Source organism: Necator americanus, chromosome I, assembly GCF_031761385.1.
Source record: "Necator americanus strain Aroian chromosome I, whole genome shotgun sequence".
NCBI classification, from domain to species: Eukaryota; Metazoa; Nematoda; class Chromadorea; order Rhabditida; family Ancylostomatidae; genus Necator; species Necator americanus.
The window spans coordinates 22,642,312-22,660,812 of record NC_087371.1 but is presented as its reverse complement, the minus strand read 5'-3'; the positions used below and the strand labels follow the sequence as shown (position 1 = coordinate 22,660,812).

General features: G+C 43.6%; 1 protein-coding gene across 1 annotated transcript; it reads right to left on the bottom strand.

Annotated features, from left to right (window-relative positions):
* Positions 1 to 39: 39 nt before the first annotated feature.
* On the bottom strand, positions 40 to 5,871 carry RB195_006544 (uncharacterized protein; the record flags this gene model as incomplete). Its single annotated transcript, XM_064179695.1, has 9 exons — positions 40 to 225; positions 303 to 421; positions 478 to 690; positions 1,669 to 1,726; positions 2,882 to 3,037; positions 4,382 to 4,588; positions 4,926 to 5,088; positions 5,232 to 5,701; positions 5,758 to 5,871. The coding sequence occupies 9 exons, from the start codon at positions 5,869 to 5,871 to the stop codon at positions 40 to 42; spliced, it is 1,686 nt and encodes a 561-aa protein (XP_064036630.1).
* Positions 5,872 to 18,501: the final 12,630 nt, after the last annotated feature.

Genomic DNA, 18,501 nt, shown 5'->3' with positions numbered 1-18,501 from the left:
AAACAACGAAAACAAGCAACAGAAATGCTTCAGAACAGCTCAACCTGAGCTGGATTGATATTGCGGCGGCATAATCTCCACTAAGGTGGCTGCAAAACAAGATGAGTCCTCAGGAGCCGGCTCAACATCCAGAATAAAGGTGTCCTCGTTGCAGTAATGGCGGAGCATATCGTCGTCCATCTTTACTGTTACTCCTTTCGCACATCGCTTGTACAGACCGCTGATCTGCAAAAGAGGACTGGGTTGAACAAGAACCAACGAGGAATGTGCGACGGAATGCGAACACACGAAACTAGACCAACTTTTTGCGAATCGATTCCGAACTTGTGTGCGACTGCTTGGGCCAAACCATCCAGTGACGGGGGGATCACATGCAACGGCGTGTAGATCTGATCGTCCCGTTTCCGAACGTACAACATTACTGAAACATATTCGAATCAGATTCAAGCGGGCAGCCGATTTTTGGCGAGAACTCACTCCGTTCGGACGGTCGCGGTCGTTTCGCGACGGGCTCCATATCCGACAAACCATCGTATCCCAACGAGGATCCGTCCAAATACCGTGAGTCATACTCATCAGGTGCAATAAACAAAGCAGCCGGCTTATCCAATTCCCTCATGTGATAGAACTCGGAGCGCTCACATGGTTCGTGGTACTCACCGTCTGTCTTTTTCCTTCCAGACAAGGCTCCTGGAAAATATCACGGCATATTCTTGAAGATAAAATCTGAAGACATAAAGTAACAGCGCTTGAGCTACTGAGATAGGAGTACCGATCAGAACACAGAACCAAGATCTCAGAAATAATATAGCTTTGTAATGACCCAAAAATATGAAAGTCTCGGGAAATCATGAGGGTTTTACCTGGACGACATGAAGTCGCACATCACACAAAAATTCTCGTGAAAGTCGCATGCGCAACCGGTTTCATTTTTGTTACCTAACAGCTATAATTATGAATTTCTATGTTGTTCTATGTTATGTTACTATGTTCCAGCAACCTGAGCATTTCTCGGCATATTCTGTGAACAACAGCTTGTTCTGGACACCGATACAGTAAGCTTAGATGATGAAGCGCTAATTGGAAGAGATGTGCAATCCTCGTGGATCTCACTGATTTTGTTCTGCGTTCTGATCTCATTCCCCTTCAGAGGAGTACACAAGCGCCGCCATTGTTACGACTACTTTTTAGTACAAGTTAGAGACACAAAAGAGAATTTCTCCCAACTCTCTACGGTTACATAGGGCTAGTTGCACATAAAACACAAATCGGATGGATGTATGGATGGATTGATTGTACCTTGAATTCGTCTCTTCTCGTCTCTTCTATTTTCATGAAGCATTTTCCGGTTAGCTCCCTAAAAGCGAAGCGGGTTAGACGAAGATGGAACGACAATCGACGGGACGACACTAATCACAGCACAACATCATCACAAGCACTGTATACGGGGGTTATGGAAGAACGAGAAAGATCCTGGCTAATCGAGGCTAGGATACGTGACTGCGACTGACACAAGTTCTGCTATTTGCATAGTTTGAAGACGATCACAAATCGACATTACGGTTACGTTACTTTGATGCGGAATCAATGGGACACCGGGCATACCAGCACTTTGCAAAAAGGCACAACGCGACTTTGTTTCACGACATTCTCTGTGTGTGTTGTTACCTGCTAGTTTGCGTTTTTGATTTCGTTTGTCTTCGTCTCGCAACTTTCGCTCGGCACCCTTGAGAAAACAGCAGTTAGATAAGGAATTTGAGGATTACAATATTTTGTACACTATCATCCGTCGACTCGTACTTTCTATGTACTTTCTTTAAGAAAGGATTTTCTATTGCAGTACTGAGAGAAAATGCCCTCTGCCTATAAGACGTACACTTCTCGCATTCTTATTGCACGCTTATCCCTACTTCTAAGGAACTAGTGGATGACACAGGAGTGCTATTTAGGTAAGGTGGAGAGTCTCAGCAATCTCATTCAAAGGTATGCGATCCTCCACCGGCTGCCTCCAACGAACCTGTGATTAGCGCCGAATCGAAACTATTTGTTCCAGGGGAATCTCATCGATGTACGGTGCTTTCGTTGGTAATTCGAACCCCTTCAGGAAATGTGGCTATTACTTCTCAATTATTTTGCAAATTCCTGTGCATTCCTTCAATTACGAAGCTGCAGTGAAGTTTTATCGCACGCACGCTGCTCCAAAACTGACTTGTAAATTTACATACTGAATTAAAGTGACTTCACAGCACAGCGATACGGGATGTGGGGAGTTGAGACTGAGCGAAATTCGGTTCGGTAAAATAAGGAGCTCCAAAATACGCCTTGACTACCGTACTCTACGTACGTTAGAGAGGGGAACCTTCTAAAAACTCGAACCAACATTAAGAAAAGTTTTTGAGTTTTTTTCCTCAGAAATTTACGTAATAAGAGGGCGCTTTCAGTAAATTCACTTCACCGTTAGGGGACGGGGAGGAGGCGATGTTGCGTCTTTCAACTGACATTTCCTTCCCGCTAGATTTTTTTCGCATTTGCGGTTATCTAACTAGAGAGCAAAAATAGAAATGCGACTGCACCCCGTAACGGTGCGAGTCCTTTCGTGGAACACTATGATACGGATGGCAAAGGTGCCAGTCAGTGAGCGACTGGATAATACTTTAATCGCACTGCTGCTGACGACGCATCCCGATCGCCTCACAGTTTCGCGCGCACGCGCGAGCCGACCAGCCAATTATGTTTTTTTCCGTGTCGAATTCGAGCCATTTTCTAGTTTTCATAATTGTGTGGCTTTTTTCGCGTGAGGTACGCGCATCATCGTCGCCACCATTACCCCATTTCACTTGGGGGAGCTTCCGTTGAGCTGACTCTGAATTGAAGTACTCACCTTGTCGCAGAACACCTTGATCTGACAGTACCCCCGATGAAATGGCTGCTTATCGTTTTCGCCATCGTATGTGTCGATCTGGACGTGCAACGGTAGACCCTTCACGCCTTTCTGGTTCGAAAAGTCTGTCGAGAGGCACTGTGTGGCGATGCTGATCTGAAATCGAGCGAACGTCAGTCCGTAGTCAGAGCAGACCCCCGCCGCTCGCACACCTGTGCACCTGAGCGCCGAGGCGACGGCGGCAGGTTAGCCTTGAATGTGATATCGATTGACTAATCGCCGAAAACCGCGCAGTCGACTGTCAATACGATTGGCGCGGGACGACATGGAATGCTGATGTCCTCCCCTCGAGCCTCACCGCTCCGCTTGTGCAAACTTCGCGCTCAGGTACGAACAGGACTCAGCTGACCCCCTGGGACACCGAGCCGAGTCGAAACTAGTCTGCGCTGGATGGCCACATCGAAAACAGGGAAGCGATCAAGCGTTCGAACTCTGCTGGCTCTTCTGCGATTGCAGTTAGGAGACAGAAAGGATGTTAGTAAAAGTAAACTATAAACAAAGTCAGGAGCTCATCTAGAACATTGAGAAAATTACACGAATCCTAAGTGATTATTATATCGGAGGAGCAACTACCAGCGTGGTACAGTATCGCTATCGATTGATACATCAGCCCAAATGCATAAACTGTGGTTTTTAAAGTAAATATTATAGGAGAAAACACACAATGAACTTTCACATGCTGCTTTAATCAAACAATTCTAGAAACTTCTAGAACCTCAAAGTTGAAACTGCAAAAGGAAATATTTAATGTGAGAATAGAATGTTGGGAATAATTCAGACCATGAGGAAATTCTGCTTTCTTGGAGATTATTGTGCATAGTTACGGTAAAGATAGAGAAGCCCCCCAACTATTTCTTTCTGGATGAGATCTCGATGCCCCGTTCATAACACAGAATTTCGTTGGTATGTTGGAAGGAATATAAATGATCAAACCACCTCTACCAATTTCGTACAGCAACTTAGATGAGGAAATCAACATCGAAATAGATTTGTCTACGGTATATTCCTGTGCAAAAATATATCATGGAATCGAATCCACACAGTCTCAGAAAGTATGTAGAAGATTAAAATGACAAAAATGTTCATATTTGAAGAAATTATGGAAGGAAATTTCTGAGGATGAGTGCTAAAAGGATAACGGTGAGAAAAGAAGGTAATGAGAAATTCTCAGCTATGAGCTATATTTTACTGAAAGTTTTTAACTCATATGAAGCGAAAAATGACGAAATGAGAGCAGAGCTAAACACTAAGTTGACGAATTGCATTATAATTTCTCTCGAATTTAATTAGTTCGCTTTCCGGTTTCTGATGCACATAAAACAGTGCTCAGTTAAAATCGAGGCATAAAATGCTCACCTCGCCCTTCAATCAACCTCCTGCCTTAATTGAGGGCAGTAGCGGAATTAATTGACATTGTAAGTTAACCAAGGTCCTTATTACCTTGACACCATTTTCAGAAGGATTCCAGTAGAATTGCACAGCATTGTGAGCGATCTCCTCGATTTGGCCAATCATTCCTGAGCTGTTCTTGCTGTCCACTTCTAGAATTCGTTGCTTGGCGGAATGCTGACGGCTGTGCCAAAACTGCCATGTTTTGATCTCTTCTTCGTAAGTTTTGTCTTCTCGGAAGACGATCATCAGCTGACTCTGCAATTAGAATAATCTTTGCAGTTACCCAGAACAGTAAGCGATGTTTCCGATAAGCGAAACTCGAAAATTTTCAAAAATGTTGATTTTTTCTTCGAACTCCGCGAAACGAATGTGTTTTTCGAGCACTTCAATCCCATTTCCTTTTAGTGGCGGGATGCATTGTGACCTCCGCGTTCCAAAAGCGGGAAGCACACACACACACATACACAATTGCTGGCGCGCTTGACGCTACAGTACTCCGCTGCGGCGATGGCTACTGTAGGACAAGCACGCAGCGGCAGGAGGCAGTTACAGCGATGCAAACAACTCAACAGCAGCAGCAGCCAATACATACCTTGACGGTGACGCTTTTCAGCGGTTTGTTGATGTCGGGGATGTAGTCGAGGGATACAGTGTAGAACTGCCCCTTGTTCACGTAGGTCATCCGGTCATCTTCTTTCCGAATAGACGTCGAGATCGGCGCTTCGAGAACATATTGAAAACCTAGCGGGTTGTGTCTGAAACAAACATAGCGAGTGAGTGTACGTTGAAGTCGAAACAAAACTGGATTCAGGCCTGAGTTGTTATCGAATCGGCCGACGTATCGACCACGCGACGAGGCCGATTTCAACGCCCAAATCACCAACCATAAGCTACTTACAATTTCGGTATAACTACTGGCGAATCTCGATGGCTAAGTGCCCGTTCGGCCGATCGATCAAGCATCGAGTCTGTTTGGAAGAACTCCTCCTTTGCTCCTGTTATCATCGATAGGTCGGCTCCTATTCCCGAATCCACCGGGCTTGGCATATCTACTCCTTTGTAAACTCGCTCCTGTTGGTTCTCCTGCGGGTTGTACTGAAGTGTAGTGGCTCGAGGGTAGGCCGTGTAAGTGTCCATCGGTCTACCCCAGTCCTGCTGGACGACACCGTTCGGGAATCCATAGTAAAGTTGTCCGGCAGTTGAGGGAGTGGGGATTAATGAGGACTGATTATGCCCGCCGAGCCCGATAGCAGCATACTCGTACGCTCGTTGGTAATTTGTATTGTAGTAATTCAGGTCGATTGGCTGCATCTTCGATAGGTCCTGCAGATTGGACTGCGTAAGTGGCGCCAAATCGATCGGCTCATTCTGTAAGAAGAAATTCAGCTACGAAATGTTCAGTAGCAGAGCATGAAAAGCAATACCTTGGGCGAAAATTCTAGCTGACGTCCTGGAGGGGCGGTTTTGATGACGGATGATTGTTCAAGTTGGAATTGAGACATGCTGGCGACGACGTTCGAGTCGAAGCCTAGCTTCATTCCACACCCAACCTCTCCCGATCACACTAGCCGTTAGGCGAACCGCCGCTCCTCCTTAAACCTCATTTTTAACATAGCATTCACATTTAGAATTGATTTCTTAAGAGTTGAGAGCTTTGAGGAAAATAGAGGATCATTAGACAAATGAAGAAGTGCGCGAAACTAGGACATTCGTCCTGTTCAGTATATAAGCATTCTTGATCTAAAATTGTTCTTTTTTCTATTCTAAGCTGTTAAGCTTAAGTGGAGGAATTTTGTTTGATGTTAGACTGGATTCGTTCGAGAAAACTTGTAGTTGGTCGTGTTACGGCGAGAACATTGTTTACCTAGCGAAAACATCGCGTAAAATATCCTAATGAAAATCCATACCCAACAAAATTCTAATTCCACTCAAAAATTGGGTTTTAAAGTTGGCCTCAAATTTATTGGAACAAAATTACATTTACATCATTAAATCAGGCGAAATCATCACCAGTAGAGTTTCGCTAACGAGGTACGTGCAGAGAACGTCAAATCTCAACTAGAAGAGTAAGAATGAACAAGAACGCCTTCAAATTGTGGCTTCAAAAAAGCCCAAGAATACCATCATCACACAAAAGAGCCAACATTTCCGAATTTGAAACGGTTGCGTTAGGATCAGGGCGTTAGAGCTCAGTTTTTCTAGATGGACAATATGAACACAAGATGCGCAAAAGCCTCCAGTAGCATTCATCACACCCCCATCCCAGGCTAGGATTGGCCCATGCGAGGGCATGCCCTACTCGAATTCGAAACCAGCTCCTGTGGGAGGGAGAGTGTCATGATTCGGGATCGACAACTCGTGGGGGTAGCGGAATGAACCTGTTGGCAGTAGGGAGAACCTGTCTACGTGATAAGCAGGTCGTTTTGGTATGTGAGGGGGTCAAAGCGGAGCGTCGGCAACTAGTAGCCCCAGCAGCCAGCAGAGCCGGCGGTGGCGTGGGGTGGCGGACAGAACAGGCTTACCTGAATGTCCGGTCTGGAAGGCCGAGAGAATGGAAGAGAAGGCAGAGAGGCACAGAGGCAGCCGGCGCGTGAGACACCGAAACTCGAAAAACCAGTGTGCGTTCGGAGGGGCGGGCCCAAGCAGTTCGCTGGGCGGGGCAATACCGGTCGGCGGACCGTGTCACGACCGCCGATGAGGGCGCAGACGCCTTGAACACTGCACAACCTGAAAGCGTGGGAATCTCGGACCACGCCTCGTTGCTGGACACGGGCCAGCACAGCGGCGAGTCCTGATATTATATCAAGTTTTGCAACGTTTGCACAAGTCGTCAACGATGAACTCGTTCTCTCCCGCGTGCGGCTTCCACGGGAAATGACGTCAGCTTCCGAGGGCAGATGCTGGACATTTTGGGAAGTCCCCATGCTAGCTACTGTCAGTACAAGTCGGCCGCAGCATCTGCTTTGGGGTTCGGTGTCCGCCACACCGGCTTCTCGTCCAGCACTTGTCCATCCGTTTTCTTAATTCTCAGCCGGATTGCGGAGCTCTGCTTAGCTCAGTGATGTTTGATGAAAGTGCGCACGGAATGTGATGACGTGAGCCTTACCTCTGAAAGATTTTTCCTTCCATGGGAGTTTATTTCGGCGCTTGATTGGGAACAAATTCTTTCTGGGTTTTGAGCCGAATCAGGACTGGTTGCTTTGAAAAATGAATTCGATCTCGCCAGAAAACTCGCTTGATGTTTGAATGGCATAAAATCTAATCGTTGTGGTTTCATCGCAAAATGTTCACTATTACCGGACTTTCGCATCATCGTACGTTCGATCTTATTCCGCTGCCAACAGGTTTGGGATGGTTATGTTTAGGTAAAACAATGTCTGCGTGCTGATCTAATGAGCGTACCCGTTACTCTTTTAGAAATGTTCTCGGGCATTCGATGCATTCAAGAAATGTGTGTCCTATTACGGTTGGTTTTTCCCCATGTGCTCCCTGTTTCCACATCCTCCGTTCGCTGAACAAACTGTTCAGCAGCCCTTCTTGTTTTTGAGCATATTTCCGTAGAAGTTCTGAACATTGACCTTTGTCAAATTTGTGGAAGAGATATTTCTCGATCATTTAGAAGAAAAGATGAATAATGGGGGCTACTCTGCAAAACTGTACCTTCACTTTTTTTATGCGCAAAAATGAGTTGATTCAGATGTTTCCTCAATTGAATGTGCTCTCAAAATGCTGTTCCTGCTTCACAATGAATCACTTTTTAAGGAACTGACTTTTTGTATGACATGAAGGAAGCGCATGATCAGATCATCAAGCGGTTTTCCAACTATACAATTTATTTATTTTTTATTTGGTAGAGGGAGCTTGCTACTGATTTCAAGGCCACGTGATGTCACCTTAAGAAAGTGGAAGGTCGTTCAGCTTTTAAGTGTTGCATCACCTGTGGGAAATAACCACCAATGCTTATTTGTTAGAAATTGAATGTTTGTTAGTACGCGTGATGGATCTGGCAACTTCAGTTAATATTAGAATTCGAATTAAATTTCTCTCTTCTGGCATTACAGGTAGCGTGAATTTTTGATGTTGAATCCACTCCGGTAGTAGATAAAATTTAAGAACCAAGATGAGGAACTATCCTTACGAGTCCAGGAATCAGAGGCCTTCAAAGGAACTAGTTATCTCAACTCACACGATGAGACAACCCTCTAAACCTGTAAGAGTGGTAAAATGAAAGCGTAGAGGTGGATTTCATCTGTATTTCATCGTCGTCGGCACAGGACAGGTGTAAAGAGTCGCTTCGTAGAGTAAATTGATCAGTCTGGTGCTCCTAATCCATTTAGCTACAATACACTTGGGAAGTATTCCACCTTTCCATTCTGATTCCTGCAAACGTTGTCCCTAAACTCATTTGCTATCGGAGGGAAGCCAACATCGTGAATTTCCTCAAATCTGCCTTTGAAAGAAGTACAATTTTGTTGCTGCGTTATTGAGTGGATTTGAGGTCTGATTGAGTTTTCTTCAGAGGGGCAGTTCCGTTTCCATTTTATCCCGTATCCTGATGAGGGTGCGGTTGTAGTGTAGTGGTTAGAGGTTCCGCTTCCTGCACGGTCCATCCGCTCTAGTACTCATCAAGCCTTGCCTCTGGGGTCGACAAATTGGTACCAGACTCGTCTGGGAGGATAAAAACACTGACTTGGCACATCGGCTAGCCACCGCAAGTCATTGTATAGGCCAGATTACACGTTCGTGAACCTCAAACGATTCTGAATTGAAGTGAACGTGGGGGCGCATCCCAAGCGGATTGATTAACGCCAGACCTTTTATCCTTTATTCTTTACGCTGATGACAAGGCGGGTGTAACGCATTCGGAAAGAGATTTAGGTGTGACTGTATGGCCGATGGTTCAGAGCCTCCGAAATATCAACGAAAAATAAAAATAATACCAACGAAATATAAATGAACGAAGCCTTCCATCCTTCCAGAGTCAAATGATTAGTATCAGACTTGTTTTTTAGTGTAAAAACATTGACTTGATATATCGGCCAGCCCTCGGAGGTCGTTGTAAGGCTGCATACACATTCATAAACCTTAAATTATTCCGAATTTAAACGAAACTCGTGGACGGATCACTATGGGATCAGTCGATCCCTTTATCACTCATTTTTTATGCCAGTTTTTTTGCATATAGTCCTGGCAATAGTGAAAATGGTTCAGTTGGAAGGCCAGTTTGCAAGTACAGTTTAGTGAGGTTTTGGCGAATCGACTGAGGCGTAGCTGCTTCGCTTTCAACCCATATAACAGATTCGTTTGCTTGCTATTTTCAATGGTTCTTCTAATCGGTATAATTAGATGATTTCCCAAGTCGAGTTGAAGAATGGTCCAACAAGAGCGCCTTGCAATCCTCAAAAATGCAGCGATCTTTATCCCAGAAGGAGATATTGTCGCCTGAAAAGGTGCTGAGATGAGCTGAGTTGAGTCGAGTGCTAAAACGGCGATACTTTTATCCGTGATCCTATGTTATTTCTCTGACGGGCTTCTAATTTTTCTTACAATTACTGAGGCGTGATTATGTCGTCGATAGCTTTATCTGCAGGAACTGATTTTCCCTGGCTTGGCAGGATGCGAGTGTAGTAATTACGGCTTTAATTATTATCATAGAAGTTAGAATCAACGACAGCATATGAGGATCGACCGTTTTTTTGCCAAGTTCTGGCTCAAATCACTTGTTCTCTACTGCTTATTTGATCTTGCTGAAGTGCTTCAGGAAAGAGGAAAATCAAAGTCATAGAAAAAAGTGGCTGGGCGTGTTAAAAAATTGGGTTATTAAAATTACTGAGAAAGGGTATTTAGTTTTCCTACTTTGAGAGATTGAGAAATCCACAACTGAGATTTTCGAAGTCCTGAAAGGAGAACTAAGTTCCACTAGCCCTTGTCTAACTTGACCAAAGAGGGCGAGTTCTGTTCCTAGAGTCTGTACTGAGGAGCGCACCACTATTGTTTCGATTAAAAGGTTTATAAATGTTTTCTCGAATCCATGTGTTGCTAGCTCTGAATTCGAAGGTGCAGAAACTTTTGCGTATCTGTTTCGTCGAGGTTGGTGCACTAAAACGAAACGGTGCCACGAAAAATATTGAAGTGAAAATTGAACGTTGTTGAAACTCGAGAAAATGCGGTAAGAAATTTTAAGAAAATTTTAGCGGTTGATTTTAGGATTCAAATAAACATTGGTTAAATTTTACTGCATTTAATTCTCCATTCCCAGGCAGGATTCTGCTTCGGATTCTCTAAAAATTGTTGAGTAACTGAATGCCTACGAACCTATAAGAGACATGAATGAAATACTCTTAATAATAGAGTGCTCTGTTTCTCCTAATTTAATTGATAGAGGTGTAAATTACTGACTTCTACCACGCATATTTCTAAAATAGAATAGCTACAAATTTTGGAATGTACGACGATTCGCTGCTGATTGAAAATTGACGTCAATTTTAAGCTGCAACAATTAGAAGTTGAATGGAAACTGGATCTCCTCCTACAATTTATCAGCAATTACGCTTAACGTACAGTTGTCAAAAGAAGAAAAACCTTTGATGTGTCGAGTTCTTCTAAAAGTTTGCATAGGTTTGAATTCCAAACGCAGAAAATGGAATTCTACCCGCTTCTTTACTTTTTGAAGCTTTTTTCTTCCTTGAGGCTAGAAATGCTTCACAATGCGGTCTTCAAAGAGTTCAATTAAATTGAGAGGTTATGTGAGGTCCCTTGTTCCCCTTCGTTCATTTTGGCTGAGTTTGGCAGTGAACCCTTCAATGAATACTATCCACTGCAACTGTTGGGCGAAAAAACTCGACACTGGGGCCGCTTGAGCTCGCTTTGAAAGGTTTCGCTACGAAGTCTCCTGGTAACTCCTATTCGTGACCAAAATCTGCCTTGAAATTACTCTCAAGCACTGATAAGTTGGCAATGGTATAAAAATAACACAGCGTTGTGTTTATTGCAAGTTTTCTCGATAATCTTTTTGGAGTTGGTTTTATCATGCAGTTTGTATAAAATGGGTAAAGGATGAAGTGCACGGCGGTGATCAATCCCTATGAGGAGGCGCTTACATGTTCGACTTCAATACAGAATCCATCGAGGTTTATGGATGGGTATGCAGCATTGCAATGGCTCGCAACGGCAAACAGATGTGTCAGTTCACTGTTTGTATACCCCTAGTGGAGTCTGGCACTTGGAGAGATGAAAGAGCGTGTTGGCACCGGGGCGGGTTCGAACCATCGATCGCACCGCCACAGCCGATCCTCTTACCGACTTCACTACACCCACCTCACGTAATTTCTGTAATCAACTAGAAAGTCCGTTTATCACGTCATACAGTACTCTTCTCATCACTCATGCGATGCGATCAATCGAAAGACCGAGAGTTCTGTTAAAGGCAGCTCATTATGAAAGTGGGTCTGTAGACGAGTAGGTGGCGGGTGTAATTAAAGATAATGGCCGTGATCACGTTCAGTTTCTCCTAGTAATACAGAAAAAGGTGTAAGAATTAGCCTCACTTGCACTGATTCACTTACGATGCAACTTATTACGCAAATAATTTCATCCTCGTCTAACGGCCGCAATTCACCTTTTATGTGACTCAAATAAGCAGCAGAAGCTCTCCAACCTGCACAATAGCAGAGGCATTGCGGATTAACATCGTTCTACTACCCGTAATAAGTTGTATCTGATATGTATCGTATCGTTGGAGTGTCTGCAACCAAGGCTACGCCTTTTTCTGCACTGCTAGATGGAATTAAAGGCATCACCCCACGAATCTGAGCTGGTACGGATTTCAGGTGGAGTATTCGTATACAGCATAGTAGATTATGGAGAGGTGGGTGATTCCGTCCATTTCTTCTTAATTGCCGCAAAAAAACGGTACGGAAGATGCGGCGCGTGCACAAGGCTCAATCGAACTCCTTGTAGAAATTAGCGCGCCGGAACGCCCGAAACCGTATCTTCCGGGCCGTTTTTTACGGCAATTAGGAAGAAATGGACGGAATCACCCTTCTCTCCATAATCTACGATCCCGTATACGAACACTCCACCTGAAATCCGTACCACCTCAGATTCGTGGGGTGATGCTTTAAAGCATAATCTCATTCAGGTTATGAACTACACCCCTATTTCTATTTACTCCTGTTGAGACGCCTACGCTGTCAATTTTGTGATTTTGTGATAAGCCTTTAACGGAGCGGCCTTGTCAGTAGTATTCGTATTACAAGTACATCAAGAAGATTATCCCTTGCTGCACTTTCTATTTTGTTTTTCAATTCCTTGCGAAACATCTGAAGAGAATCCAGTCCTACAATCGTTTTTCCAGTTCTTTTCTGCAGGTAATTGAAATACTAGTGTTGATGAGGGGAACAAAGGAATAAGATCATTAAAATCTCTGGCGTTAATCAATCCGCTTGGGATGCGCCCCCACGTTCACTTCAATCCAGAATCGTTTGAGGTTCACGATCGTGTAACTGGCCTTTACAATGACTTGCGGTGGCTAGCCGATGTGTCAAGTCAGTGTTTTTATCCTCCCAGACAAGTCTGGCACCAATTTAATGACCCCAGAGGAATGAAAGGCTTGGTGAGCACTAAGCAGTTTCGAACCATCGACCGTACATTCACAGCCAAGTCTCTTACCTACTGCGCTACACCCGCCCTGATAAAAGTCAGTAGAGAGAAAAATCTGCGATCAATTAAAAAGGTCATGCATCTCTTCCTATTAACAATTATTCCGACTTTTGAAATAACTGAACTTGGCATTATTTCTAAAATTTCACAAGCCGTTGCAGCGCAAGACACTTTACATCTCAATTCCTATGCCTTTGCTCATTACTAAAAGTATAATAAATAGCGTAATATTCACATTATCGAACAGTGTAAAACTAAGATTTTTCAGAAAAGTGAAGTTAGATCAAATATCTGGTCATTCAGTATTCAAATCGCTAAGAAGTATAAAAAGTAAATTTTTTCCTAATAATTTTTAACAATCATAATTTTTTAGCGGTTCATAGACCCCAAGAGAGAGGAGCTTAGCCGTGTTCACGTTACTGTACCGGTGAATAAGCAAATAAAATAAACGATAGCGGCAGTCCTTAGCAATAAAGTAAACAAATGCTAATAGAAACAATTAAAAACTACTTATTGGCGCAAAACTACATGTTTTCTTTACGTTCTATTACATAGAACATCGGTGCCATCCGTTTTTGTCGTTCTCGTCATAATTCGTCTGAAAGAGGTAAACCCACAGTAACATTATGCACTACTCATGAAGTACAATACATGAAGTTCGTCAATGATTGCACCATTGACTTTAATTTCAGAACAGAGTCGAAGTGCGGTGTTTTTTAAAACTATTTTGCTCTGTAGTATTTTCTCTACGTATTCATAGAAATGTATATAATTGGTAGTGTTAAGCAAATTCTACTCAGATTTCTTTATTTACTTATTATTTTTTACTTTTTTATTTATTTTTTATTTTTTACTCTGATTTTCTAGTCTGCACGATTCCACTACACACATTGCTTAATTAAATATTCTATTCTGGAATTTTGAAAGAGATTTACGTAGTACCTCATTTCATCACATGCAATTTGAGGGGTTAAGCTTACTGCCACAAAGGAAACTTATTTATTTATTTATTTTTCACATACACCAATAGTGCACCAGAATGAAAAAAGAAACAAATTTCTTCTGATCCAGAACATTTTTAAAAACAAAAAGATCATCAAGCACAACACAAGAACCCAAATTATTGTCAGTGGAGCCCGGCGCAGTCCTTTTCGTTCCGGGTAACATGTCGAAAATGCCGTTCTCCTACCACAAAAAGTGAAGAATCCTCTTATGACATCTGCTCGCCCAATCCAGAACGCTTAGCATTGTTCATTTTATCCACATATCAGGGCTCGGTCGACCAAATTAATCAAACGCAGAAGGAACGTGTTAGGACTCTGGGCAAATCTGACGGGAAACGTTAAAAGCAGCGTATCACGACTTTGACATGGTGCGGAACCCAGAGCGGAAGCGTTCAAGTAGTCGATTGCAGAACCCAGCGTGGTTCCGTTCATGTTTCCCTAATCGTCCTAAAAACAACGGCGTGGAAACCGCTTTAGTTCCTTCAAAGTATGTTAGACCGCGCCTCTACGTACACGTTCCGGCTCCCTCAGCAGCCTATTGGTTTTACGTGAATAGGCTGCTGAGGAGACATAATCGATTTTCAACCGCTCGCACTCGAATGCGGCGCGTGCACAAGGGTGGCGCGTTCCCGTCATAAAGAATGACGATTGGGGAAAGACGACCGGAGTTACGCCAGGTTCCGCAGTCTGTTCGTGGATTTCGCGCCACATTGGAATCGTGATGCGCTGCCTTTAACAGAGAAGACTCACCACCTTTTGTGGTCCTCAAACAACTAAATCCCAAGTTCCGAAATAAATGAATGGATTTTATCAGAAACTATGCGTAATTGTCGATGATATATGTGAATCAACAGCCAAAACTATTAACATTCTTCATTAAAAGTAACGTTTTAGTATCGTCGCATGCGTCAGTCCCTAGGAAAGTATTCTATATTGGAAAGTATTCTCCCGAATGGCTCATCTGGAACAAGCTATTATCCCAAAAAATTTTAAATCCAAAACCGAGAACCAAAAAGGGCGCAGAACGTCAACGTTGTGCTTACCTGCTCGGTGCCAGAGTCGCCGTGGTATTAGCGGACCACCGTGTGATAGAACTGATGCGCTCATTTAGGCTGGGACCGGAATTTGATCATGCAGATAAAAACCCAGAGACGTCTTGAGACTAAACCAGCTCGTTGGCCACGGCTACGCATATTTGTGCCTACTCGTTGTCAAAGGATAAATGTTAATGGATAAAGTTTCTGGCGTTAATCAATCCGCTTGGGATGCGCCCCCACGTTCACTTCAATTCAGAATCGTTTGAGGTTTACGAACGTGTAACTGGCCTATACGATGACTTGCGGTGGCTAGCCGATGTGTCAAATCAGTGTTTTTATCCCACGAGACAAGTATAGTACCAACTTATCGACCCCTGGAGGGATAAAAGGTTTGGTGAGCACTAGCGCGGATTCGAACCCCCGATCGATCGTGCAGGAAACGGAACCTCTGGCCGATACACTACAACCGCCCCTGTTAGAGAATAAAACTGTAATATCACCGCGTTTGAGCCAAATCAATAATTCGCTGCTATTCGTAAAATGATATCGATTCAGTGATCGGCCAAGTTTGTTCTATCGATTTTCCTCGTCATTCTGGAGACGCCGTAAATGTTCACAGTTGTACTGGGACGAGTTCTGTTGGCAGGCATCTTCGTGTAAACAAATGAACATGCAACCTCTCTTATCGATGTATCGACTGCTTGTTTACAAGCATTATTGATTTTCAAAGCAGAATTCCTGCTGACCATTCGAAAGCTACGAGTGGACTATCAATGGAGCCCTCGTGTTTGTTGGTCACAAATACTACTGCAATTTACAATTTTAGAAAAGTGTGATTTTTTTCAAGGTTTTCAGAGGACCGCTGAAACTCTGATTTTGGGATTTCCCCCTACGCCAACTATAACAATCATTTTGCCGCAAAATGCTTTGAATATAGATAGAAGAACTAACTGTCAGTGGCTCTTCTGGGACCGTCTCTCCTACATTTACCACGGCCACCTCCTGTTGGTCATTCAGTTACAAGCCAGTCATCACGATCACACAATTTATCATCAAAAAAACAAATACGTACGAACTACACTGACGCTCGCGTACGTTTTTATTGTCGCGCAGCTTGGACCAAAGCGTTATTCTCAATGCATCGATTCCGACCCATCCGTGGATCCAATTGTTCCCAGTATTTTTGTGGCTGTATTTTTGCACTAGACATTCAATTCACTTCATGCCTTGTTTGTGTAACTATTTATTTATTTTCTTTTGTATGCAGCAGTGCGTGAGAAAACGATTGGTCGATTACATCAATGTGCTAAGGAAAGTCAACCAGTCTTCAGAAAATTACTGTTTTCCTCTTTGAACAAGTATGATCAGAAATTGATCGATTAGCACCTGTTCTTCGAATTTATCAAATTCTTGTTTTACGGACCTTGCTTTCACGCTCTGAGCTGTTGAGTGCTACGGTGGTGAGATGGGGTCAGAATCACCGAAGTGATGTTCCTGGGTCAAAAAACGTGCGTTTCTAAGACACTGCGAGGTGATGTGGAGCGGCACATTCAAGAGGCACATGATCCCATTATTTCTAGACGGCGGAGAATGGATACGAAAAGATAAGACCCATACCGCTTAACGAATGTCTGTTTTGACATTTCTTTTAGTACTGTAACCCCTCTAACCTCCCTGCCGCGATGATTGGCCTTTTCGGCTATTTTTTCTGCTTTTTTCCCTTGAAATTGTACTTATTCGTGTGCTTAGCTGCAGCACATGATCTTTGCATCGCTTTCTGTGGGGGTGAGACAGAAAAAAATGAACAGGAAAGCGCTATGATGCTATGCCGAAAGATTTTCCTGTATAGCTATGTAATGTATTGACTAACGATTGCATTGTAGGTGAGCATGAACGTCGAAAACATGTACTTCGGCTGCTCTGCTTTAGTAAGGCTTTCCAGAATGAGTTCAACCATTCCAGATTTCACCTGCTTTGGGAAATCTAGTTAAGAGCAAACTGTCACCAAAATTTCCTACTGTGCAAGCGAAACAGGTTTCAAAGTGGTTTTTTCGATTCTTCAAGTTTTGCGGCTGATGTCCGTCCATCATAGATTCTTCTTTAGTGACTGCTACTATGGCCCCATCAGACGTAGAATGGTACAAAGATGGATGAGAGTTCACGTTCTCGGCCGCAGAGGGATAAAAGGTTTTTTTTTTACTCTGGAGCGGTTTCGAACCACCGATCTATCGTACGGTCACAACGGAACCTCCTGCGCCACACCCGCTGCATTTCGACATTATCACTTGTGGAGTTTGCCAACTTCGGGAACGGAAAACAGGAAAAAGAGTATAAAGTATACAATGCGTTCTCGACTAAGCCTGACAGCCTTGCTGGAAATTGTTTCAAAAATATCTCACCAAGAAAATGGAAAATACTGAGTATGTGAAAGAAACAAAAGGAATGAGCATCCGTTATTTACAGTCAGCTGTCAATTTGAGGACAAACCATCGAATACTTAAAGGCATCACCCCACGAATCTGAGGTGGTACGGATTTCAGGTGGAGTATTTTTATACGAGATACTAGATTATGGAGTAGGAGGGTGATTCCGTTCATTTCTTCCTAATTGCCGTAAGAAACGGCCCGGAAGGTGCGGCGCGTGCACAAGGCTGGCGCGCTCCAATCGAGCTCCTTGTACGAAGTAGTGCGCCGGAACGCTCGAAGCCGTATCTTCCGTGCCGTTTTCTACGGCAATTAGGAAGAAATGAGCGGAATCACTCTTCTCTCAATATTCTACGATCCCGTATACGAATACTCCACCGGAAATCCGTACCACCCCAGATTCGTGGGATGATGTCTTTAAGCGACTCTGAAGCCCAAACAGTATGAGGAGACCGGTCATCTACTTATCTCATTGAATGTGTAAGCAAACCCTCGTGAAATGGCTGCAAGAGCGGGCCAGATCAAGTCTTTCCTAATCCTGAGGCCGAGCTCTCTTATTAATGACTACTGTAATTTTGTTACACAATTAGGATTCGAATCAGCATTCCTTCCTTTTGAGCACGATATTAAAGACATTTTGTCACGCATTGACGATGTTTGGATCTCTCCACGAAAGGTTGAGGTTAAGAGTTTAGATGAAGAGTATGAGTGTGAGCTTACTCATGTTCAACTCCCCCTTATCGCTCTGAAGAACTCTGAGATAGACTTTCTGCATGAATTTCCGTACGAGTCACCTTATTACGCGCCGCGTCTGTGGGCAAGCGATCTGTGAGAACGCCGTCAACAACAGGAGCAAGGGCCGGCGCCAAAAACCAAAAAAAATACAAAAAACCGTTCCCAATTCATTCAGGACGCAAATACACCACCGATTCTTCCTGCAAAAAAAATATTGCTAACAATTTTTTTTGTAGGAAGATTCAAACATTGTCAGTTTCGGAAGTGCAAGCGAGTAGAGCACCACATGAGAACTGGAAGTGCACGTT